The sequence below is a fragment of the Pholcus phalangioides genome, unplaced genomic scaffold, assembly GCF_987345545.1.
Source record: "Pholcus phalangioides strain wild (caught in Gottingen) unplaced genomic scaffold, Ppha-v1.0 ptg000008l_1, whole genome shotgun sequence".
NCBI lineage: Eukaryota > Metazoa > Arthropoda > Arachnida > Araneae > Pholcidae > Pholcus > Pholcus phalangioides.
The window spans coordinates 8,279,225-8,305,824 of record NW_028301601.1 but is presented as its reverse complement, the minus strand read 5'-3'; the positions used below and the strand labels follow the sequence as shown (position 1 = coordinate 8,305,824).

At 35.0% G+C, this 26,600-nt stretch overlaps 2 protein-coding genes across 2 annotated transcripts in view; one reads left to right on the top strand and one right to left on the bottom strand.

Annotated features, from left to right (window-relative positions):
* Positions 1–11,268, bottom strand: part of Sec6 (Exocyst complex component Sec6) — a 40,049-nt gene extending 28,781 nt beyond the window's left edge. Inside the window, exons 1-11 of the mRNA XM_089234104.1 lie at positions 11,191–11,268; positions 9,179–9,309; positions 8,810–8,922; positions 7,095–7,185; positions 6,288–6,394; positions 6,064–6,145; positions 5,659–5,921; positions 2,993–3,098; positions 2,458–2,541; positions 1,949–2,022; positions 1,136–1,231 (exon numbers count right to left, since the gene is read on the bottom strand). Of these exons, the coding sequence (XP_089090230.1) occupies positions 1,136–1,231; positions 1,949–2,022; positions 2,458–2,541; positions 2,993–3,098; positions 5,659–5,921; positions 6,064–6,145; positions 6,288–6,394; positions 7,095–7,185; positions 8,810–8,922; positions 9,179–9,304 (1,142 nt within the window). The 5' untranslated portion in view covers positions 9,305–9,309; positions 11,191–11,268. The remainder of the gene's footprint in view (positions 1–1,135; positions 1,232–1,948; positions 2,023–2,457; positions 2,542–2,992; positions 3,099–5,658; positions 5,922–6,063; positions 6,146–6,287; positions 6,395–7,094; positions 7,186–8,809; positions 8,923–9,178; positions 9,310–11,190) is intronic.
* A 7-nt stretch (positions 11,269–11,275) lies between these two features.
* The window catches only part of LOC149083595 (DDB1- and CUL4-associated factor 8-like), a 45,505-nt gene continuing 30,180 nt past the window's right edge, over positions 11,276–26,600 (top strand). The window contains exons 1-4 of the mRNA XM_089234103.1: positions 11,276–11,613; positions 17,167–18,031; positions 19,203–19,343; positions 25,199–25,293. Coding sequence (XP_089090229.1) covers positions 17,189–18,031; positions 19,203–19,343; positions 25,199–25,293 — 1,079 coding nt within the window. The 5' untranslated portion in view covers positions 11,276–11,613; positions 17,167–17,188. The remainder of the gene's footprint in view (positions 11,614–17,166; positions 18,032–19,202; positions 19,344–25,198; positions 25,294–26,600) is intronic.

Below are 26,600 nucleotides of genomic sequence, written 5' to 3'. Positions count from 1 at the left end.
ATATCTCACCTCCGCTAATGCATGTTGTAAATTTCATATTATTTGCATGCTTCCTTCAGGGTGTTGCATTTACGGTGGCCAGCAGTGTATATATATATATATGATATAAATAAAATTAGATTACAACGATACCCATTTTTTCGGCGTGCCTTTCAATACTTCATTGCTATTCACACAGACCACAAGCACGGAAATCAAAGTCGTGCTCAAGCATTAATTTACTACATCTTAACACCTCGACATACTCATCAAGAATCGCCCCGAGAGAAGCGAAACTCACAAGATAGTACTCCTGGAGCGGAACTTTGAGCCAATCAGCGTGCTGGATGAGATCTACGTCACGCAAAGTTTCCAGGAACTCAGACCACCCGACCCCTTTCCAAGTGAAAGTGGACCTCGTCCATCTAAGGAATGTTCGAGGGGGGCCATGTGATCAAACTTCCGTTCTCACGATCCGTGAGAAAATTCCCCTTCACCAGCCGAGAAGAAAAAGAAAAGCACCTACACTTTATATACAATATATATAGCCATCTAAAACAATAATATAATTTACATAAAGTATGTGTTATGACTTCGATCATAACACCTGCATGCAGGAAATGGCTAATAAAACATTTAAATTCACATATACGTTTGGACACTCAATAGATGTTATCATTCTGTCCACTGAGCAACCTGTGGACTGACCTATCCACCAGCACCCAGTACAAGAGGGGAAAGTGTCAGAGTTAAAAGCAGGACTAATATTTTCCCTGTCATTTTCCTCCGATATGTAATAATTTATTAACATATTCTAATACATTGATCTGTGTTAAGAAACAGAATCTGTACAAGATGTATGTATGGTTAAGCAGTAGTAGCATTAAGTAACAACATATACAGGATTGCCTTTTTACATATACATCTTTATCCTCTATATACCTGTATATCTATTCTATATACACCTTTCTATGAGATTAGGTAAAATAATTTTGGTTGGGTGCATTTTCAATTTTACGTCATTCAAAAGAAAAATTAGTATTTAGGAGGAAAAAATGTGTAGAGAAAGTTTTGATAACACTGAAACCAGCTCATTGAATAAATGCATTATTGAAAAATACAAGTATTCTAAAAAGAAAAAATTCTGTTAACATACTGGCTTATGAGCTTTTCTACCACATCTTTCTTAACTAAAGGTCCAAACTTTTCAACATCAATGTTGAGATCTGGGTTACCAAGCATTTCAACACTTCTACAAAGAAACAAATTTGAAATAATGATTATAAATAAATGAAAAATTTTCAACTAAAACACACCAATTAGTAACCTTTATTTGAAAGATGAGTTTGAAAAAAAAAAATTACACTTGATCTAAAAAAGTTGTGTTTTTAATGAAAATTTGTTTGGAAACAAAAATAACTCAAAAGAAATAAAATTGACAATAACCTTCAAAATAATCAGAATCGAAACCATTTATACTACTTATGCATAATATTTAAAAACTGCTTCAATACAAGGATTCAGTAATAAATTTCTATTGATGTATTTTATATGGTTCTTTGAGTATTACTATGCTTCTCATCATACTGACAGGGAAATTAAATCTGATTTCTCTGTACATGAGGGTGAGGGATTTAGGTATGAGGTGAATAGGTTAAAAACCAGCATTCTATGGCTGGAGTGTATTTTTGCTAGATGCACACAATTCAACTGACAATGAAAAAATTCAAGGTTGCTGATGAGATGGGTTTCTATAATGCATAATTTATTTCCTGTTGCTCAATTAGTGATAACAACAAAGGAGCAAGAACAAGTTGAATGAGAGCTTCACTACGATTGCTGTAGCAGCATGTGGCAATATTGAGCAACAAAGTGGACTAAAATGAACCGTAACTGTTTTGACCAGAATTTGCTTGCACACAAAGTATAAAATGAAAAAAAAGTGAAATTAACTGAGAAAAAAAATTACCCATAATTGAATATCCAATTCAACAATGTAATGTATTCATTATCCTCTAAACCACTTGAAATAATATCTTCCAGCTGAAACACAGCAAATAAATAAAAATATATCAAAAAATTTTTAGCATCAGGAAATCGTATAATAAGTAATTATAATTCATAGTCAGAAAATTACATAGAAAGATCCACTGTAATAAGGAGGAAAGAAAGGAGAGAAAAAATATATATTGGCTGTAAAAAAATGTGTGAGTTTCGCACAAAGATTTACGAAGTTACTTTTTTTAGAACATTACACTTATTCATGATAAACTATTCCCATATATTATAATTACATATAAATATGAAACTTTGAAGACCTATGAGTTGTATACCTTGTACTGTATGTTGAATGCTGTAATGCACTTGATAAAAAAGGATTATTATTTATTAGCAGGAAAAAAAATATTCTGATAATAAAACAAATTTTAAACTAAAAATTACAAAAAAATTGAATTTTAATAGAAAAATGCATCTTACATGCTTAGCTAAACATTCATGATGCATTCTAACAAACTCATCCACGATGTTGTATCCAGGTGGGAAACATGGTACACAAGCAGTCTGTGAAATAAGGGGAAAAAAGTTTTTCAAAAAAATAATTTCAAGTTTGACATTTCCCCCTCCCCTACAAAATAAAGAAAAAAATATACTTCATAAGATTGTGTTCATGCTGGATTGATTTTTTTATTGACAAAAAAAAAATCAATCCAGCATGAACAGGGCTGTCTTTAGACAACCAAGACCAGGTGATTTTTTGTTAGGCTCTTCGAAGAAGCAAATTTGCATGCATACTCTTCAAAAATTTCAACTATATCTCATTTTTGTGAATCCCCCCTACTTTGAGACAGCACTAAGCATGAAAGCCTTGTAAGCTTTAGACATTTGAATATTTAAATTTCATTGAACAAAAATATGGCTTTACATAATAAATTTATTATGATAATAATAATAACAACAAGCTGTAAAAGTAGAATTGAGAAACAAAAATAGAACATGAGAGAGTGTTTTTGACCTTCACAACTTTCAAGTCCTCAATCACCAAAATCCTAGTAATTTCCAAGTGCCTTACAAGCCACATCTTATTCTCTGACCTGTCCTCAAATTGATTCCCTTCGATTCTGAAAGGAGAGGAAAAATATGAACTCAAGTGGCAAAAGTAACACACACACACACTTAAAAAAAGATAAGAAAAGAGTGAATTTTTAAATTTCTGTGACCAGCAATCAACAAATTATGATTAATTCAAAAATTTTACAATCAGGCGGGGGCGAATGTATTGAACATACCAGCACACACGCACACACACAGTGTCTATTAGTACTTATAGTATCAGCAGCATACATAAATGGTAGAAAGAGAATGAAGATAACATTTTAATAATATTGAATAGTATTTTCTTTGTATTGGTAAACCTACATTGAAATAGCTTGACATAAATTAGTTATAAAAATATTATTACAATACAGTGAAACTTATCTGGAAGGTCACTTCAATAGAAGAGCCACCTTTCTATAAGGCTGACTTTTTTATAATCCAAAAATCATTCCTATGTTATTAACCCCCCTAAATGTTTTGTAACTGTGTTTAAAAATCTTAAATGAAGGAAAATATAATATAAAAAAATATATTTGACCTCTACTAACCCCTTTCTCTCAGTGGTGCATTTAACTCTATAGCCCTGTTTACACAGGTGAGACCATTGATGCATTGCAAGTTCTTTTCTTAAAATTTGATTTGCTTGACATTCTTTCTTTTGTAAAGGGAAAAAAGTTGGTTCAACTGTTTCACCTTATTTTTTGATGGATTTATGGGTTCATACCTCCTTTTCCATAATATTTTGCATAGTAAATAGAGAAAAACTGTAACTGGTTTTAGAAATTTTTTACTATTGTCATTGAAATACCAGTTATATATATCATGTAAACGGGAGGATTTCTTAAAAGCCCAAGAAAATATTCGGGCATTCCACAGAAGGAGTTAAGACAGTGGTTATTAATCAGGAGTCCTTAGAGAGGTTACAGAGGAGGAGGGGTCTGTAAGCTTGAATTAATAAGCAAATAACTTGTAGGGCCTCAATATTCATATATTTCTTACACCAGCTCATACCAAGCATGATCTGGTGACATGAAAGAAGCTGAGTATATTCTATACTGAAGCATGAGATGATCACGTAAATGGATGCTGCCTTTGAAAGGGGCAAGGCGTGTTAGAAACCAAGAGTCTATCTCCAGTTCTATCATAAGATGGACATGTGTATAGTCTAATTCTCTCTTGCTCTGATATAAATTTTCTTGTACATATGTTCAATTATCTTCAATTAAATTTTATGCATCTTAAAAATATGCTGGTTCAATCTTGGAGTCTGATGCCTCACACCTCAATTATATATAAATCCATAGCTTATTATGCACTAAATATCATTCAGTAAAGGGGTCTGTGGATTTCATCTTATTGGTGTGGGGGGGGGGGGGAACTTTCATCTCATTGGCATGAAGGGTCAGTGGAACAAAAAAGGTTGAGAACTCCTGGGTTAAGGAGACTACTCATTGAAAAATGCAGTTTTCTGACTATTAGAAGTTCCACAGAGGAATGCGGACGAGGTGCATGTCTGGTTTAGTGGTAGTAGTTTTCTGACTGACCAAGGGTGACACTCTCAGAGAGGTTTCACTACTACTACTAAACCACACATGTATGTCATCCATATTCCTCTGTGGAATTTCTAACAAATTGGTACATGTTGATTTCCGGGCCAAATGATTTTTCTGAGGCCCTACATGGAAAAATCTCAAAAAATTCAAATACTTCTAATTTTTCTGAGGCCCCTCTTCTCTTGAGGCCGAGGTGGGCCCATGCGTTAAGACGGCACTGGTTGTGAACCTAGCATGAGGTTTGTTTCTGTGCTTGTTATAATGCTGCCATTTACAATCTATTTTTTTGAACCATGAGTGAAGTGTAATGATTGAAGATTTGTATCGTTGTATGCCTATTGCTCTCTGCTGCGAGACTTTTTAATAGGGAAATCAGCTCACATTCAAGAGTGGTTTCACTGCAGATCTAAACATGTAGATGAATTGGCATGATTGAAAATTAATAACCTGAGTTTAATATTATAATATATATATATGCACATAATATAACCTTAATTGTCAAAATTTAAAACTTTCTAACCAAAAGAAAGAATATGTTTCTTCAGTAAACAGCATTCTCACTAGCTTGTGAAGTGTAATTTGTTGTGCTGGCAGACACATGGAGAAATTCCTACTGTGATATACTCCATGTTTTTCCATGGAGATCTGTGATTTTGTTGCACAAAGAGTCCTCTACACACAAATTTTTACCTCTAAAAAATCACTTTTTGTGACAAAACTTATTTTGCCAATCACATTCAACAGACTCTACAATTTTTTCAAGTATTAATGGACGAATAGGACATCCTGTATAATAGGATAGGATTTCATGAGTTTTTGTGTACTGCTATGCTCTTTACCATAATCGTATGAAATGAACATCAGTTCTGATGGAGTATTAAAATATGACAGGAACAGGTTAAGAAAAGAACAGAATCAGAATGACTGTGCTATCTAAATAAAGAGTTTTTGAAGTTTGAGCAAATGAAAAAAAACAAAATTGTCAAATTATGAACAATGTGTCACTGACAGTGCTAATAAGGAAAATTACCTTTCCAAGACTGCAGATCGCAAAACATCAAATGCTTTCTTCTTCCACATCTTTGGCCTGCTTATTGGCATATAACCAGACCCACTATACTTGGTGCGAGCAATCTCATCGAGTCTTTCCTCCCTTTCAATGATTCTTAGAGCCGTTACAATAACCTGAGGTTCTTTACGCACTGAATTCAGTGTTCGTCCCAGAACAAGCCAAAGCTGTTTTCCAAGTTCTTCCGATAACTTCTCCACATCATAAAAGTACCTCTTCAATGTCTGTAAAGAAATGAAGAAAGTTTCAATATTGAAAAAAATATATTATTATAGATGTATGGTTCTCTGTTAATAAGAAGAGATCAACAAAACAAATATTTTGAGTAAAAAAAATTGACTTTCAACGTAAAAAAAAACAACTTACATTTATTTCTGTGGGACTTCGATTAGGTAATTTGTGCATTTCAAAAAGTATATCATCACGAGAGTTTTCTAAATCATATAAACTGAAAAAAAAACCAGACAACGGTTTTGATTTATTGACAGATACATGGTAGAACAAGTAAACATGGGATGGCTGATTTGATAGTTATGAACTTTTCCATTTTGGAAATCTTTCACAACTCAAAACCAAAGAAAAAAGACTACCTCTGATGAGCCAATAACAATTCCCCTTCAATTATCCTCTCCCGTGTTTTTTGTACACTTTCTGGAACATTAATGATGTGTTTCATATGCTCCATTGCAGCTGCATACTGAAATTGGGAGAAAATATTATTCAAGTCTATTAAGCACTTCTTTATAAGTTATTGGTTAAATAAAGTTCAAAGACCACACAAATTAATAATAAAAAAAACAATACAAGTTGGTGATTAAACTTAACTATGTTTTATCATTTTTGTAACCACAGTGACAAAAAAAGAAAAAGAATGATCAAATTTCTGCAAATGAAAGCTATAACTAGACTGGAGCTACAGTTTATAGCAAATTTTAAATAGCAACATTTTGCACAATTTTTCTTTCTTCCACATTTCTAGCTAAGAGATTGGAGCACTAAATTTTCATAAAATCAACGAGAAGAGGGAATGGATTCCTGGTATAGCAAGGTGATGTAGGGAAGTGTCATAAGATAATCCACACTTGACAAATTTCAAAACATTTTTGAATGCGGATAATCAGCCGATTATATGCCAAAGATTAAGGCAATTCATGTGTTTGAAGATATTTTCCACAGGGTGATTTGCTCAATATTATACACATTCAACTTATCCTACCAGAGCTGGGTGGAAAGCATGTACTGAATGATGATAAAATATGATATAGCAATAAATTTATTGTTTCCCTCCTCCTGGCAAGATAAATTTTTTTCAATATATCCGAAAAAATTACCAAGAATATTTTCAAATATATAAATCAGAAGTTTGAAACGGCTGAAAAGAACCATAAAATTTTTACTTGGCAATGCTTGATGCTCTGATCTTTTACATCAGCCAGTTTATGAGAAAGTTGAGGCACAGTGCTTAATATAACTTCCATCTCTTTTACACTGTAATAGAATAATTTTGAATCATATTTTGGCTTTAAAAAAAATTCTCAAAAGAGGAAAAAAAGAGGGTTTTTTTACAATTATTCAATTGTTAAAAATATATTACTGGATTGTAGATAAGGGGCTGCACTTAGTGATCATTAACATAAAAGCATATTATCAATTACAGTCTGCCCTCAGTATTTGCGGATTTCATACTCACAGTGTCTCTTTCCCAGTTTTCTGAAAAACAGTGTTGCAGTGCCAATTCTCGTATCAGAACAAAATAGAAACTGTACTTGTTAATTAAATGGTTTAAAACATCTCTTATAAAGTTTCTTTTAATGCTTCTGGAAATTTTTCTAAAAGATTGTTGCTTAAATGCCCCTGAAAGTGAAAAACCTGAGAGAAAAATTTTAAATATTGATAGCAGTTAGCTTCATTGCTGCAGTTCTCTGTTATTACGGCATCAATGATCAGATATTATCAAGAAAAAAGAACTTGAAGTTCTATTAGATTAGCTGTTGCTGAAGTTCACCTGCTACTATATATCCCTGGATCCAGACAGCTCTCACATAGAAAGTGTTGTGGTTAGATCCCTAAAAAATAAAAATGTATAGTTTGTGTGATTTTGCAGATTTTCTGTATTTGTTCTGGCCCCCGAAATGTAACCAAAGCCAGTACCGAGGGATGACTGTTATATTCACAATAATAAACTTAGTCACTTGTACATATTTACCATCATCTGCATTCTGCCAGAATAATTTTGATTAATAATATAGGCTTTCAGCTAAAGTAATACACTGTGACCTTCTACCAGCATGATACAAATGGTTTCTGTCACTATAGAAAGTTATTGTTCTTTCACGCAGCTGCTACAACAGTGGTTTGCAACCTTTGGAAGCCCTCAGCTCAGTTGAATTCTTTTTCCGGGTGGAAAGCCTGGTCATAAACAGAATGATAAACCAAAGAAAGAGAAAGCTTTCTTTTACCTTTAATACAGGAAGGTTATTGAAAAAACTAGCCCCCACACATATATGGATCATAATAGATACTACGGTCAGATTAGGAAAATGTCAACTAAGTATGGAAATGGTTGTTAGCAAGAAAGGAAATATTCATCTTAACCCACAATACAGTCTTGAAGGTTAATAGTGATGATGTATTGAGAAAAAATAAGTCCGGTACAACTTTAAAATCAAAATGCACAAGAAAGCAGCAAAAAAAAAAATATATATATATATATATATATATATATCAACTGATGCCTTGATGAGTATAAACAACATATTTCCTTCTCGTGTTAAGATAATGGTCAATTACATAATTTGCACAAGTGATAAAAATACCTGAAAGATAATATTTTCTATGATTCCAATGAGCAACATTTGCTATATATCACCACATTCTCTCTGCTATGTATTTTTTTTTTTTTTTTGTCTTTCAACTGAATAAGAAACATTCAATTTTCATATTTGTTAGCATTTTGAGCAAGCAACTTTTAGTAATCATGCCAATGAACTAACTACAAATAAAAACAAAGAGATAAAAGTTATGAATGCCCAATAGAACTTGGCACTTTTTTCTTATTTTTCTAGTTATTTTGTATATGAAAAATATTTAAAAATGCTACAAAAACTGATACTTTGTTTTGATCCTTTCAAGTTCTTTTATTGTCTGCGTCAGCCTCAAAAGACCAGTTTTAACTCCATCTAGTTGAGTCTGTACTGCTTGTTTAAGCATTGCCTCAGCTGAAGTCTGTGATATTCAGTGAAAATCAACACATGTTAATTATACATGAATTCAATTTTAAAGATCACATACCGAACAAAATCAACAGATCATATGCATGAAATATATAGCTTATGTGAATATATATATAGTTATTGTGATAATTGGTTATTATGAATAATAACTAGCAATTAAGCGTAATAACCAGATTCATCACATTTATCGTAACATACAGGTCTACATCAATCACATGTTGAAAGAGAATATTCAAATTCCTACTAACTTTTTTACGGCTTTCTCTGCGCATATACTGCTCCACTTTTTCAAGCTGATCAGGTCTCTGCAGCATGTTCGCAACATGCTTGGACGCTGTTGTATTTGCTTCAGCCTCAATCTGTTCAAGATCCATGTTCACTATTCAGAAATATAAAATACCATTTTTAAAAAATACCAAGAATTTAAAAACAGAATGATAATTATGTATGTATACCAAAATATAATGAGGTCAGTTTTATCTGAAGTCAGAAGCCAAGAAGCTAATGTAGACAAATATTGGTCTTATATTTCCTTCATAATCCCTGGTCTAGGAAGTCTGATTTCACCGCATGACAACTCTGGTCATATCGAGATAGAAGAATTCCCTTCTGATTGAATTGAGGGGCCAGCATATTTCTCTCAAGATGAAATACTCATTCTAGAGGTCACATAGGTGTAGAAAACTATCATTTTTAGGGCAATGTAGAGTGAATATTCTATATAACAATACTATCTTTAACAATAACCGTTTATGCACATTTTATAAGGTAATAAATAAAAAAAAACATATATTACAATAACTACTTTTTCTAATATGTTTATCTAAATCTTTTAGCGGGTGTTTAAAAAAAAAGAAAAGGAAAACTAATACAGTTAAAGTTTTTTTTGTGGAAATTGCTTTCATTTTGAGCAGCTGTATTTGAGATACATCAGACATCCATATTCTTCATGGGCACAAAATGTAATTTTATTTCATTTATCATTTTTCCTTTCTCTCTCAGCCACCTCACTGGATATTTTGCCTATTGTGGCCCTTAAATTTGTGTATTATGTTTCCGTCCAAGTCTAGCATCTTTCTAGTCACTTAGCAGAATTGTGTTTAGACTCCAGATACTGGCCATTTCTCAAAGATACTTAACCAGTGTTTCCCACTGCTTCACTTCAGAAATATAGATGGCAGCTTTGAAAAATCATACACAGCACTAGTTACATACTCAGACTGTTAGGTACACACACTTACACTTCCGGCATAACTCACTAGGTAGTAAATTGGCCATGGTGATAGGCCTGAGTTGTGCTCAGATTGAAAGAAACAAAGTATTTCCAATCGTTTTTGATGTTGCTGACACCTTTTAGTGAAGGTCAAGGCACCACAGGCACCACTGCAGTGCAGGTCAATCCCCCCTCCCCTTGTAGCATCACAATGTCATTTTTGATGCCAACATCCCATAAAATTTGAAATGTATTAATTTTTTTACAATTTTCATATCAATTTTCAATTGATTCAATCCAAATTGTAAAAGAAATGGAAACTATTTCACAGCACAAAATGTATCATTCATGCAATAAATGATCTCGTAGACCTTTTACACATTACATAGCACAGGTTGAAACACTGCGCTATACCATGGCCCCAGCAGGGATTGATTTTTGCATTGGCAGTGGGCAAATAACTTTGGGCCACAGCTTCACTGATCAACCAAACTTCTTTGATCCTTGTTGCAAGAGCATCCACCTGCTTTGCTCAGGGCCTCTTCGAGTTGGAAACCAGAGCCTGATTTTTCACAAGGACAGGTGAGGTATTTGCCTATGGCCCCATAATTTTGGGGCCCCTCACAATATAAGTAACATACCAACCAAACAAAATTACTGAACAACCAAACATCTTTGGGTCTCCTAATTCTCGCTTTGACCAGGACCTCTTTATGTTGGGAAACGGGCCCTGCCCCACAAGAGTGGGACTGATGCCCGGGACAATTCCAATCACTTTTAATTTCTTCACAATATAAATTCACTATACTGGGGCCCTCCAAAGATCCCAGCAAAGGGGCCCTGCTCCAGGATGTGGGAGGCCATGGTTACTAACACATACACGCCCATTTCTTAAACACCTAAATTAATTCACTATTATTCACACTAACAATTCAAATATACATTGTTTTGAACACAAATATTTATTTCAATTTCTGTTATACTCAATAATGGTTATTAAAAACGTAAAAAATAATAATAACAACTACAATAATCACACACACGCACCTAAGATAATTGAATCAACCAGGACCCGGTATTTGTAAACATTTCAATCATCAGCAGCGAGCTGGTATAGCATTCTGTGCCTTTGAGGAAAAATGCCCAGACTGTTGCAAACAGAAAATTTTCAATTTATAGAAAATATTTAAGTTTTAGAAAACAATTTACATATTAATTTTAGAAATGATTGATTTAAAAATAAATACATATATATCAATTGCACCTAGCGGACAAAAATGTAATAAACAAATAAAACAATATTATTAATCCCTAACGCTGGGAAACCGTCAACATCTTCGCACTATATATTCATCTACAAAGTCGTGGTTTTTTTAATAAATTTTCGTGTAGCGAATATTCATTTGTTTTCCCCCTTTAAACTTTCACCAGTTTGTGTGAATTGATTACCGAAGAGGAATCTCATGGCTGGTAATTATTTCCATTTGAATTATTTATAGTTTTTGATAATTATTTCAATCTATCCATGCCTCCTATGTTGTAACACGTTTAAAGGGCCTTAAGGCTTCTTTCCGGATTCGCGAATATTTATTTATAACAATAATATTCTTAGAGTCCACGTGCTCTTGTTAAAATGGTTTTATAAGTGCCAAGATATGTTTGGACTATTATGCAATTTCAAGAGAGTGTCATGACAAATTGATGTAAATGTTAGCATATTGAGTGAGGATCTCTTCTCAGGTTTTTCAGCTAGAAGTATTTGGTTGAATTCTTTATTTCAAACTTATCAATTGATTTCTATGAAATATGTGCTACTGGGAGGAGTTGTGATTGAAAATAACTACCAGGGCTGCAATGAGAGGCAAAAATGTATTCTATTACCCTGGGGCAGGCATCTATTTTGGTGTCCCTTCTTAGTACTGTTATATGAACGAAGGAAAGCGTTAATTTGATCCAAGACCCAGAGTTAGAGACCTGACTGTGCTCCCCCTACTTGTGACCCCCAATGATAAAAATGCTCAGTCAGTATATTCGCCAGGGAATTTTTAATAATGCTCATTAAGGCAGAACAGAATGAGCGCGACCAGTCTCTGTCGCTTATGGGATATAAGCTCATTATCCCGAAGAGTGTGATCATGCTAGAGAAAATTGAGTTACAAGGAGGAAAAAATTATTATTCGGGACCTTATCATGTGATCAAAATGACCCGTAATCATGTATGTGCATTCATATACAGTTACTGAAACAAAAAAGGTGCACATTGAGCAGGTGCATGTTATAGGGCAGGTTCTGGACATTTTCAAGTGTAAGCAAATAATATTTTGGTGATAAAAAAAAATCTTCTCTTCCCTTCAGTTGGCTCCCTAAAAAATCACCCCCACCCTCTTTCGATTGGCATCCTAAAAATTGGGGGTCCCCTTCAGTTTGTGCCTTCTGCTGTCGCATATTTCACAGGATTCAAGATCTAGTCCTTGCATGGTAATGCAGACATGACTGATGGTTTTCCTGGATGTAATCTTATATTGCTAGTTGCAAGAGACACTGATGAACATTGATGCAGTGTTTATTCATCACTATTCCTTCGGAATCTACAATAAAAATTGTAATTAAATGACCATGATATTCACTTTTTAATCAAAAAATTCTAATAACACTCACTTTTACAGTATTTATCAATTATCAATTAATACTATTGCAGTGCAATTTGAACTATGTCTCAGGTCGAGGGCAGCTTAAGCAAAAGTGCAAGGGGTGCACTGCACCCGGCAGCAGCCTAAGCTTTCATTTCCACATGTAAATTTTTTTTAATTTTGATGAATAAAAATTCACAAGACACCAGCGCTGTCACTCTTTTATGAGCTATACCTTGACAACGAAGATATTGAGAAAACTTGAGGAACAGGGCCTGGGATAGTACCAGAAACCAGATAGACTATCACAAGGAAAAAGTATTAATTTTTCAAGTTTTCTTGTCCAGGGCATGGAGCACCAGATCTGTCATTCCCCTAGTTTCTGCCTAAGCAAACCGCTTGAAATAAGTATTCTGGCGTTAAAAAAAGCTCCACTTTTAGATGGAGATTTGAGATTAATTAAAAACATTAATCCCAAAACCAGCAAAAGACAAAAGCCTCTTTTAACCTCCAAGCGGAGTCATCTTTAGGGGCGGCGCATAAGACTTTGCAGCCAGGCTGCAGGTGAGCTTGAGCTGCACCTGTCTTCAATTTTTATGTATTAATAATGATCAAATTAGGTTTGATGTTGTGAGCCGTATGCGACGAAACTGGTGGACTTTTTTTCTGTCATACAGGCCATGGGTATCCCACACTTGAAAAGATTTCACTGTAACATGATTCAGGAAAATTTTTTTTAAAAATCGGAATCTGTGGAATTTTACCTGGAGTTAGATTTTGATCCTGAAAATGAGCTGAATCTAAAATGCATGAAATTGTTAAAATTATAAAATATGTTGAATTGGAGGATGTAAGTGAGAGACAACGTGTAATTTGAGCGATTCATACATGTACAAAACATACAAATTTCACTTATCAGGGCTTGCTAATAAACATCTTTTGGTTAAAAAAAAAAATAATAATGGGTAGAATTATTAGAATTGTCATTGAGCCCATCAAACAGCTCTCAATTCCATTTTTTAAACAAACTGACTATGTTATCAGAATTGTAATAGAGGAAAATGATCTTAATGTGACGATGGAATGATCACATTTACTAGGGATATTCAGAACTCTTAAATTTGGAAAAATCTAATTTTTCTCAAATCTTGGGGGAAATATATGGGTCATTCTCATCCGATTGGACAATAAATGGAAAAAAAAGTTAACGAAAAAGAAAAATGTCACCCAAAAACTCCCCTTCTTAGGAACATTTCTTTACCTGCTAATAAATAAAATATAGTCAGCAAAGAAGTTTGCAAAAAAAAAAAAATTAAATATAACCATTTAAAAAAAAGAGATGGGTAAATCTCTGACGAGGCATTTTGCGTGTTTCAGCATTTAGCTTTTACAGCTGATTTTTTTTTTCCCCCTCACAATCAGACCCGTCATTTGGGGGGTTGGGGGCAGGGAGGGTCCGTTGCCCCCCTGGCTTTTGAAAATACACTGGAAATGGTATGCGTGTATATATATATATATATATATACATACATACATTGGTACATGTGCTGAGATGTTTCATTTTCTTCCTCACCCTTCACAAATCGAAAACATACCCATACCCAGGGCCGGACTTAGGCAGGTGCAAAGGGTGCAGCCGCACCGGGCCGCAAAATGAATTAAAAATATTTTGTTTACTGTTTTTATTGTTTGTATTATTGTATATTGTATTATTGTATGTTTGTATTATTGTATACTGTTTTTATTGTATTGTTTTATTTACTGTCTTATGTTTTTTGTTGAGAAAAATATGTTGATTACATTGAGTTACATTTTTACTACTTATCAAAGCAATATATTAAGATTCCATCCAAGACAGGGGACCCTCGAGATCTATGATTTTTACAACCCCCCTCCCAAACCTACAGCCTGCATCTCATAAATTCATGCCCGGGGCAAATATTGTTTTTGGGCGGCTCTTATAGTTTTCTTTGAGGCGTGGGGAGAGATTTGCTTGTAATGCAAAAAGCAACCAAATTCTGCTCCCTGTAAATTTGTGGGTAGGTGCCCTATTTGTTCAGGGTCACTGGATAAGAAAGAGTGCTGAATTTTCACTCGAACGTTGGGGGAAAATGCATGCTTGTCCAGCTGAGATAGTATTTATTGCAATATAATCAGTCGTCTAGCCCTTCCATTGTGCTGTGTATAGATGTGGTAGCGATGGTGCCCACATTTTGCAGCAGAATGGGTTCGATGCCTATGCCAGAGAATAACTTAGGCATCGGGGGGGGGGGGGGGGGAGCTGAGTCTAATTTCAGCTACCTCAAGGATCGGGGAAAATAATTTCGGAGGGCCGCAAAGCAGCTATTTTCGCACCGGGCCGCAAAATAGTTAAGCCCATCCCTGCCCATACCATAGCTGCCAAGTCTCCTGAACTTCTACTCTATCCGGACTCCCAAAAAATTCTTTTATATCTCATATTTTGCCCATGAGTGTAAAAAGATCCCTACATTTAGGGGAAAAAATTATTCCTCTAAGAATTTATCTAAAAAAACCTGTTTCATAAGCATTGTGTAAATTGTCGCTATTTTGTCAAATCACAAAAAATATATTTCATTTTTGTGATTTGACAGAAAAAAACCACAAAATTGATTTGGAGAAAAAACACCAAATTTGCCGATCAGCAAGCATCAATCCAGCCTTTTGAAATCCAAAATTGACACAATCGCATATATCTGCTTTATCCATATGTCCTGTTTTGATGCCCGACTGAGATTTTTTGGTTTGCGAGATTCGCTTTTTGAGAAGTAATTCAACCCAAGGGCTTTAACCTACTGGTTGGCCATGATTAGCGATGGCTTGCATGGTGTCATGGTTTTTGCAACAGGAAAATATCCCTAAAATTTCCCTTTTACTAATGCGAAATCCCAAAAATAAAAGATCCCTTTTACATTTATTATTGTAGATTTTTTAGATCCACGAGAAAACCTCCCGAATTCTCATTCTCCAAAGTTGGTAGCTATGCCATACTCCCCTATCTTGGCCGTCGTTGGGCATTTTGGCTTTTATACAATTAACTTGATATTTAGGCCTATGCTGGACACTCGCAACATGTTCCATATATTTTGGTATTTTATTTTCATTTTAGACAAAAACTGATACTCAGAATAATTTGTTTGTGCATTTTCTTTTTTTTTATTTGTGTTTATCGTGCTGTTTTTTTTGTCAACTTTATGGGGGGGGGGTGGACAACAGATTTCTAATTTGTCTGTTTTACTAGAAATCAAAATACTCTCAAAGCAAGGTCTTTAGATGAAACATTACTGCAGCTTGATGTGTTGTAACCAAGAAATTTTGATTTTTTTTACTTTTTTACCCCCTCCCCCCCTTAACATATGATCAGATTTTTCCTTTTACCTAATGTCAAAAGAAATCATTTACATGTTTTGCAACACTGAAAAAAAAAAACTATGCATGTTGAAAACGTGTGTTTTTCATAAATAATATGTCTCTAAACTGAAACACGTGAGGTGAATTGAAAGTAAATCCAAAGTAATTTCCAATTATATATTGCTCACGAAGAAAAGTAGCCAGGAGAAGGACATTTGATCACTCTTGCCTCTTTTTCAACTCGTCCCTTTTATCCTGAATAATGTGTGCATTAATTCACAGTTCTAATTGATTTAAAAGGAGATTCAGGTGATGGCTACATTCTTCTTAATCTTTTCAACACAAAATTTGATAGGTGGCAACTGGTGTAAGATTTCAACCAATGCTTTCCAAATGTCACAAATTGGGGGGGGGATGCTGGAGAAAATTGGTATTTGGCTATGAACTATTGATAAAAAATATTTTTTAAAATAATGAAAAAGATGAAATATGGAAACATACAGATAATTAAATATTCAATCATTACACTTCGGTCATGAAATATAGATGGCAGCACTGAAAAATAATACATCAGATACACACTCAGACTGTTAGATACACACACTTATACTTCCAGCACAACTCACCGGGGGTAGTAAATTACCCACGGCGATAGACCTGACTTGCTCTCGGTTTGAAAGAAATAACGTCTTGTCAGAAGTTAGAAAAATGCTTGTTAATGAAACTCAAAATCATGCTGAGCATCAGCTCCTTGGCTGCATAAATTAAGCTTCCAGTTTTTTGACTAAACATATAGTATGACTTCAATTTAATGAATGAAACTATTAGTCCTGTATGTCTTGTTGAATAAGAGTTTAAATCGTGTTTTAGTGATTGAATCAACCACTACATTTAATTTCAAATATGTTTGAGTGCCCTAATTTCAGAATTTTTTCAATAATGATAATTTTTTTTCAGATTTTTGAATCCCAAAACAAATTTTATCAGTTCATTCCATGTTTTTTTTTTTTAAATTTTATTCCAGGGGACAGTTTTAGTTAAAGCGAATGGAATCAAATCAGTCTAACTCTGTCAAAGTTAAACGTTCTGCAAGGACAAATTTTTCAAAAGCTGTTGGGATGGAAGACACTGGACCGAATTCCTTTGTAAGTCACAAAAACGAGAAACGATTAAAGAAAGACGATAGCGGTATCAATGTCGACCGTGTGCATGATAGCAGCTCGGATGAAGATAACATTGGAAATGTGGGGAATGTCATTATTTCATCGGATATCAAGGAAGTGTCTTCCATAAAGATATTCAAAAGCAAGAGTGAGTTGAATAGCCCAGATTCTGGCAATCTCGAAGGATGTAGCATCAATGACTTGCAGGAAGCCGCCAGTTCTGAAGCTGATATGCCTGTGGTGTCTGAAGGTGGGGATGACAGTACAGCTGAATCAGAACTTGGGAAAGATAAAAAAGACAGGGCTGATGACGATGACGACAGCGAAGACGATTCGAAAGAAAACAAAGAAAATGAACCAGACCATGTCCCACGCAGGGGAGAGTCCCAAGACAGGGGAGAATATGATCCGACACCTTCAACACCTTGGCCCAAGCATAAATGGGCTTTACCAAAATGCACTGTTTCACGGGAATATGGTAAACCTAGTAACTTTTCTCCGCATCTATTCAGACTCGACTGCTATGGTAGTCTACACATGACTGAGAGGCTAGAACTGATGTATAAGATGAAGAAACATGATGGTTGTGTGAATGCCCTGAATTTCAATAACAGTGGTACGAGGTTAGTGTCGGGTTCTGATGACTTGAATGTGGTTCTTTGGGACTGGGCTATATCTGAGCCTATTCTGACATATAACAGTGGCCATCGAAGCAATGTCTTTCAGGTGAATATATCTTCTATGTTAGGCCTATACTATACAGTCACTCATCAATCTAATAATTACACCATCTACTAATTAGGTAATATTTACATTACTGTGACAAGTGAAATTTTGTTACAATAAATGTCCCAAATTTCTATTTCCTGTGCATGTAATTAACAGTTTTTATTTGCATACAATGAGTTTCCCAGTTGGATCTTTATTAGTTGTAGAAATTTTGTTAAACCTATAAAAAAATTGTAACCAAATCTGAAAAAGTTGCTCGAACTGACCTGCTGTTTGATCTACTAACACTCAAAGTTCAACAACTCTGAGGCACTTGACATCTGGCAACATTAATGACTATATAGGCCATACATGTTCAACCTATGGCCTGCAGGCCAAATTTGCCCTCAGCCATGTGATGTGGCTCACGACTAAATTTTGTACAAAGAACTAAGAAACGCATTTACAAATCACCCATGAGACCTGCGAAACATTCCCAGATCACTTGAGTGACCTACGGCATATTTACAGATAACTTATGTGACTTGTGGCACAGTTCCAGATCACTTAAGTGACATGTGGAACATTTTCACATCTTTTAAGTGGTCAACAGCACATTCTCGGATCACTTAAGTGACTCGTGGCATGTTTAAAGATGACTCAAGTAATCCATCACACAGTTGAAAATTACTCAAGCTGCTCATGGCATGTTAAGAAGGAACTTAAGTGGCCCGTGGCATATTTACCTGTCACATAAGTGATCCATGGCACATTTACAGTGATCTGTGGCACTGTAGTGCCCTGCAATTCATTTTCAAATCAATAAAGTGGCCTGCACTCTGCAAAAGGTTGAGCACCCTAGATATAGGCAATTCAATCTTTCATTTACTCACAAAATCAAACATTTCAGTGACAGTGTGAGGTTCGAAAACAGATTTAGAATACAAAATTTATAATGAAAAATATTTATACAATGATGGTTTCAAATATCACCATTTGGAATTTTGAGTAAATTAATCCCATACAGGTACGCCATTCCAACTGGCACTTAAGAATGGCTGAATAAAAAAAAGTTATTTCTCAATTTTTTCTTTCTAAGGGTACCCGAATGCATAACGATAATGCTGAGATACGTTGAATGGTGTTTTGGAGGAAAATTACTACAGGACTGGTTTTTTTTTTCTTTCAGGCTAAATTCTTACCTTTAAGTGGAGATTGCCAAATTGTCAGCTGCGCCCGCGATGGTCAAGTGAGAATCGCCGAGCTTTCTGCGACTGACATCTGCAAGTCTACTAGGAAACTTGCTCAACATAAAGGAGCTGCTCACAAGGTCGATAATTTGCTCTCTGTGAATTTCTATGAATTTTCATTCGTATATTTGCTTCTATTTTCCCCTCCCATAAAAAAAAAATACTCTAGTTTAACTCAGTTATAAACAGCCATACCTCAATTGAACGACCACCAATCTCAAATTTCTCAGAAACATGCAAAATAAAACATGAATTTAAAAGGAAATTCAAGATGAAAATATTTTAATATAAAGAAGTGTCAAAATTTGATGTTGAACATCGATAACCATTTCAGATCCATATAAAGTAACGAGTAACATAGGGATTGACAAATCTGTTTCCAGGAAATTTTTATAAGTGTGTCAGCCAACATGGAATCAGGCTCTAAGTCCAGGAAAACATTATTTTGCTTGGCACCTAATTTTTTATTTAACTTGTCAAGTCATGGTGATGATAGAATGAAATGCAGTCATAATTTTTGAATAATAACGAGAAAAAAAATGCCATTTCGTAATCAATGGAATTTTCATTCAAAACAAATCTTAAAGATCTTATCTTAATGTTAAAGATCACAAAGAACCTATTTTAGATCATATATAGTGATGCACTCCTACTCTTGGGCTTTTAATTGTAATGTGCAAACCTAGCCTGTGTGTTCTTCTGAATTTTACATATTTCTATAAAGAGAGATTGGGAAAAAAATTGATTAGGTGATATTGAGACAAGGCCACAAGTTTTGAATGCAAATGAGTTAATTAGTAAAGCATTAACAACTATGGGTTTTCTTTAGTTTAGACACAAGTCACTCCATCCTCTAGAATCATTTTTGATGTTTCAAAAACAATTTATTAGTCAATCTCATGTTATTTTAAGAAAAATGAAAAACTCTATTATTTTTGGATGATAATTTTTTTCAAATACCCCTTACTGACTTGGTAATTTCATACTCATATTATAATTTTATAACCCCTATTTCACTTCATTTTTGAAGCACTTGCTAAGAGGAATATAACAGCACCTTGCATCAAATTAGGTAATAACAGGCCGGACATTAGCATAGACTGTTATTTGGCTGAACTCTTCAATTTTCGATTTGTGACACTACAGTTTTCATACTTTTTCGTACTGAGATCAAACACTTGTGACTAGAAACTTTGAATTTTCATTTTTCAAATGAGACATTGAACATTGAATACATATTATCCAGAAGTTATTGTGATTTACGGTCTGAGAACTATTTTCTTGATGCTAAAAAAACGTGCCCATTCATAAGGTGTATTCTCGTCAGAAGTGAAGACCTTGTCCATTTGTAAATGCTTTTCATTTCGTTCAAATATTCAATCTGCGATTTCAGATAATAACTATTTCTGAAGGAATGTTTCCATATATAGGCTAGCCAAGGCAAATTGCATTGAATCTTAAAGTGAAAGATTTTTTCCTTTAACTTCTTGGGATAGGTTGATATGTGTTGAGGTGAGGTTTCACTGTACTTTATCTCACTGCCGCTTCTATCAGACATGGGACCCGGTGCGAGAATAATTGTGGGAGGCTCCTTAGGGGCTGTTCAAGTATTATGTAAGCAAATTTTTAGCCATTGGTGGGATCGGAAACGTACACAGGTGGGGAGGGGGGAGGGCTCGTGTGTGGCCCCCTCCCCACAATCAAAAATTTATTTTTTAATGCAAAAAAATATTTTTTTTAATTAAAATTTCGGAAGAAAATACCTTTTTATATGTTGTTATAATCAATTTTTGTTAATTTCAATGTTATTTAAAGGCTATGAACTCAAAATTTATCTTTAATAAATTCATTGCGACCTACCCTCTAAGCCATACAATGATAAATTGCAAAAGGCCCTTGGCCGCAGACCAAATATGTCCCTGGGGGGTTATCTGATGCTCCCTGCCCTCCTCAAACCTAATTTTGTAAAAAAATGAACTAAGCGGCACATCTACAGATCGCTTAAGTGTCCCGTGGTACAATTCCAGAACATTTAAGTGGCCAGTGGCACATTTTCAGATCACTTAAATGACCCGGCACACAGTTCTAGAACACTTAAGCGAACCATGAAACATTTAGAGATTCCTTGAGTGACGTAATTTTAGAGCACTTAAGTTGCCCCCAGTGCGGTTCTACATCACTCAAGTTACCCGCGCACATTCTCCGATTATTTAAGTGTGATCCACAGCATATAATTACGGATCACTTGACAGTTCCAGAGCACTTAAACAGCCTGGACACATTTTCAGGTCACTTGGATCTGCGAAAAATTTAGAGATCACTAAAGTGGCTCTGTAGGGCACTTATCAATAGTGGGGTGTGACTTCAAGTGCCCACAAACTATCGAAAGGTTTTTCTCGTTTTTGGTGCACAGAGTAAGACACTGTTAAAAATATTTTATATTTTCATAAAGAGTGGTTTATGATGTAAGCATTTTCCAAACCCCCTCCTCTCCCCTTGTCATCAAAAGTCAGCTAATCGGAAACCCCCTTCTTCCCCATCGATGATGATGTAATACACTGCTCAAAACAATTAGGGGAGCAAGCAAAAAAGTGAAGAAAACCGTGCGAGACAGCCACGTATTGGCATACAATGGATAGTACACGTGTATCAATGCACAATACAGAAAAAAGACGTAAAAAAATTTGGAATTAAGCTTTAATTCTTTGAAAATATGGAAAAAACATGAAAATATGATTTAGGGCAACAATTTGGTTACATTTAAACGATAAAAAAAAGTACTGTTTAGACATGATGCATGAGTTTTAATAGGGCGTGTGGTCTCCTCGAACAGCTAAGACTGCTGCATACCTGTTTGCCATGGATGCGATGAGGTTATCGATCAGACTTTGGGGAATACTGTTCCACTCCTCAAGAAGTGCAATCTGCAAGTCTCGGACAGTAACAGGCGGCCTTGGTCGCGCAGCAATGCATCGTCCGAGCATGTCCCAAACATGCTAGATTGGATTCAGGTCAGGAGAGCACGCTGGCCATTCCATACGCTGTATTGTTTCAGCTTCAAGCATGTTCTCCACCAGACAAGATCTATGCAGTCGGCATTATCATCTTGGAAAACAAAGGAATCTCCAATGGCTCCAGCGTAAGGGATGACATGAGGTCGCAGTATCTCGTCTGCATACCTTCGGGCCGTCAAAGTGCCATTCCGAATGATATGCAGGTCTGTACATCCGCCTATGCTGATTCCACCCCATACCATCCAACCAGCTCGTCTGTATTGTGACCTTTCACAAACGAATGCAGGGTTATTTCGAGTGCCCCTGTCCCTCCATACCAGAACACGTCAGGTGTCACACTCCAGACTGAATCGGGACTCGTCTGTAAACAGCACTTGGCTCCAATCATGTTGCTCCTAATATCGATGTTTATCAGCCCATCTTCTTTGGGCCGTACGGTGGCGTGGGGGTCAACGGAATGCAGACCATTGGCCTATGTGCATAGAGCCCTCTCTCATGAAGCCGATTACATACTGTTTGGCTGGAAACCCTTCATCCTGTTGCCAAGAGCAACCGTCTTTGCAGCTGCGTAGCATTCTCTGTTCTGTTTCGACGGACTGTTAACCATATATACATCATCAGGTTGTCATCAGTTGCTGTAGTGGCACGTGGCCGACCTTGCCCTGGTCGACGTCTACCATTTCCTGTTTCTTGGAATCGATTCCACAGCCTTGCAACAACACTTCTGGCGATTCCAACAGCGTCCGCGACACTACGTTGTGTTTGCCCGGATTCCAGTCTGCCTATAACACGCCATGCCATGGATTCCGGTAAATCATGTTGTTGAGACATCCTCAAGTCACCTTGTCTCAAAAAAAAAATACTGCGCAATCGAATTTCACAGTTACGGCAGTAAAACAGACGTTTCTGCAACATCCCGATTTCTGCCCTTATCTCCTTTTTCTGGTTTTTGACATCATGAAATTTGATTTGCATATGAAGTTTTCTTCCGTTTCCTGCTAGGCTTTAAATTATGGATGATTCATTTTATGTTACTTATCGGTATATATCTTTGTGTAATTTTGTTAAAACCATGTGCTCCTCTAATTGTTTCTAGCAGTGTACTTGAACGGCCCCTTAGCCCTGATTTTATATATTTTGTGGGGGAAGGAAAATCGAGCATCCCAAGATTCATGCTTTATCGCAGAATATGTGGGAATGCGGAAGAATATCTATCGCTAATGAAAATTCAGAATTAATGAGAGAAAAAATCCCAGAATTGATGAAAATTCCAGAATCAAATCAGTTGAATCTCGGAAACCTTGCTATTAGTGAATTTTATACTTGGAATTTATTGCCTTTATCTGTGATTATGCACAATGTTCTAGTGTAATTTGTGAATTTGACAAATATGAAAAAAATTATAAATGAGTCTAGCATGTGAGATAGAATATACTGTAGTTCTAACCTTATACAATAACAAATTTTAGGATCGTGTCTGATATAATATTATAAATAATTTTACTATATATAGTACAATTTAGCAAGAATGGGACACTTGAGTACTATGCATAATCGCTGGTAAAAGTGATTTAATTTAGGGAAATTTATCAAACTTACTAAAAATGCTTGGTAAGTATGTATAATAACCACATTTATTACATTTACCGTAACATATATCTGTATATTTTTTAACTTCTTCCACAAGTGCGAGGGGTGGGGGCCCATATGGAAGAGTCTGCTCTAACTGCACCTATGACCCCCCCCCCCCTCCCCCAAGGATGGTGCTGCTTTATCTGAGATATTACTTACTCTCATAATTAGAGCCCAGAAGTTTAGGCATTTAAAATGATCGAAATAGGCATAAAGGCTCTAAAAATGCCTAAAATAGGCATTTATAATTTATGAAAGAAAGTGAAAATAACTAAAACCAAAGGTATTTTAGGGTTCTAAAAACTAAAGCTGAAAAATTGGTTGCATTTAATCCTTATACTACTTTAAGTATGGTTTATAATAACTGCATTATCATGCAAGTTAAACTGATTTCAAGTCCAAAATAAAATGTCAGTAGATCCCCTCATTACTAGGTCAATTCCAGGACCACAGTTATAGACACTGAGCCCATAGAGAAAATGAACTGTGGGGCTCCTTCGAGTTGCAAATAATTCTCGTTTATTTGTTATATCATTTGGAATGATCATTATCATTTCTGTAGTTGTACTACAGCTACCTTGTTCTATTGTAGTAAAAAATATTAGTTTTTGTTATATTACCACACATGCGAGACTACTTCAAGCATGGGGCCCTGCGTGGCAGCATCTGTCGCACACCCCCGAGGGCGAGTCTGGTCAATTTAATCGAATACCAAAAATGTATGCAAAATAAATAGCCGTGGTTGTTTGCAGTGCATTTATGGTGCAGAAAAAATAAATCTGAATAACATGGGCCCTAGAGCCCTGTCTATTCCTACACTGCCTTGTGCAAGCCATGACGTCAATTGGTGACCTCTTGGGACAGTCATATTCAAGTTTTATATATTATGGCCTCTGAAATTCACTTATAATTTCAAAAATGTATTAAAATACGCTATTATTGCAGGAAAACTTAAAAAAAGGCATTTTTACCAAAAAAGTTTGAAAATAGGCAAAAAAGGCATTTTGCCTGAACTTCCGGGTTCTTCTCATAATTATAGTAAATGTCACTCAATGGAATTGCACACATTTGGCTTTCTTTGAAATTAGAATCAATTAAATATTCAAACTGCAGTGGTACGTATTGTAGGTATTTTGTACTTCTGTGAAATTTACAACAAAATGTATTCTCATATCATTTACAAAACTCATTTTGAGATGAAAACTTGTGTTTTTTACTTTTATTTAAATGAGAAATTGAGGAAAAAATATTTTTTTGTGCTTATGAGATACTGTTTCTTTTTAAAATAGCTTGCAGTGCATCCAGAATCACCCTGCAGTTTTATCAGCTGTGGTGAAGATGCAGCTGTCTTTGAAATAGACTTAAGAGAAGGAAAACCAGTGAAGTAAGTTCCCACTTTTTAAAAAAAAATTTTATGCAATGTTTTATTTATTGATATTTTTTAAATTCACAATTTTGCAATGCGAACAGTGCTGCTATGCTGTTGTGTGGGCATCTATGAGACTCTCATCATGAGGATTGAGGTTGGAACCGTGTTGGCATCACAAATTGTGGTTGACTGAAGTTTGTTTTCTGGGTTTTCACAACCTCGAGGCATGAATGCAAGCCGGTTCTCATTTCAAAAAGTCTCTTCAGAGAAAGCAGGCAAATCTTCAACGCCATACTTACATAACATGAAAATTCAATCATTTACCATGTTCTCTTCAAATTTTTTTAATATTTCTTTTCATACAAACGGCTTAATATTAAATTTCACTTTGTGTGGTTAAACATTTTTATTAAAAATCTTTCTCATATATATTGACTCCTTCAACGAAAGAAAAATAAAGCACTGTGTATGTATATTTGCACATAAATATAGTGGAGCTTCAGTTTATGACCACAATTGGTTCCGGGAATGTGCTCGTAATCCAAAACACTTGTATATCTGTTATGGTGAATGTGATAAATCTGGTGAGAGAGAGATTATGCTTAGTCAAAAAGAATTTTGGTAAGTTTGATAAATATTATGGATTTATCACATTCACCAGTGGTTATGTATAACCCCCAACTTGATTAATAAACATGATAAATTATAAATCAATTATTTAAACTTTTCAGGCATTATGCATCAAATTCATCATCTTGGACTGAAATTCAACGGTTATGTTTGCATGTGTTGATAAATGTGAAGAAAGTTAATTTTATGAGACTGATAATAATTTGTGGATTTTTATCCTTATGAAACTTATTTCAATTTAGTTTTTATAGAAAAATGTGTGTGTAGTGCAAGCATCAATCACGTATGGGCAGAACCGTCAAGTGGTTAAATTAAACACATATTTCCATGTGATTTTTTTCCATATTTCATCAACTCAACTTGGGAATTATGCATAGTTTAAGTGATAAATGCAATGAAATTTATCAAACTTACTGAGACTAGTGGTGATTATGCATAACAACCAGTAATTATGCATAACAACCAGCAATTACACACAATTACAAGATTTATCAGATTTCCTGTAACATAGCAAATCAAACTTCCCCACAGGAAATATTGGAAAGCTCAAATGATTCGTTCCACAACTGTTCTTCTCATGCTAGCTATTATTCTTTTCAAAGGTATATATTTGTTTTAAGCTACTGTATTTCTATTAAACTGTATTTGAACTGATCCCGAATGTTTTTAGCATTATTAGAACTGGAAGCTTA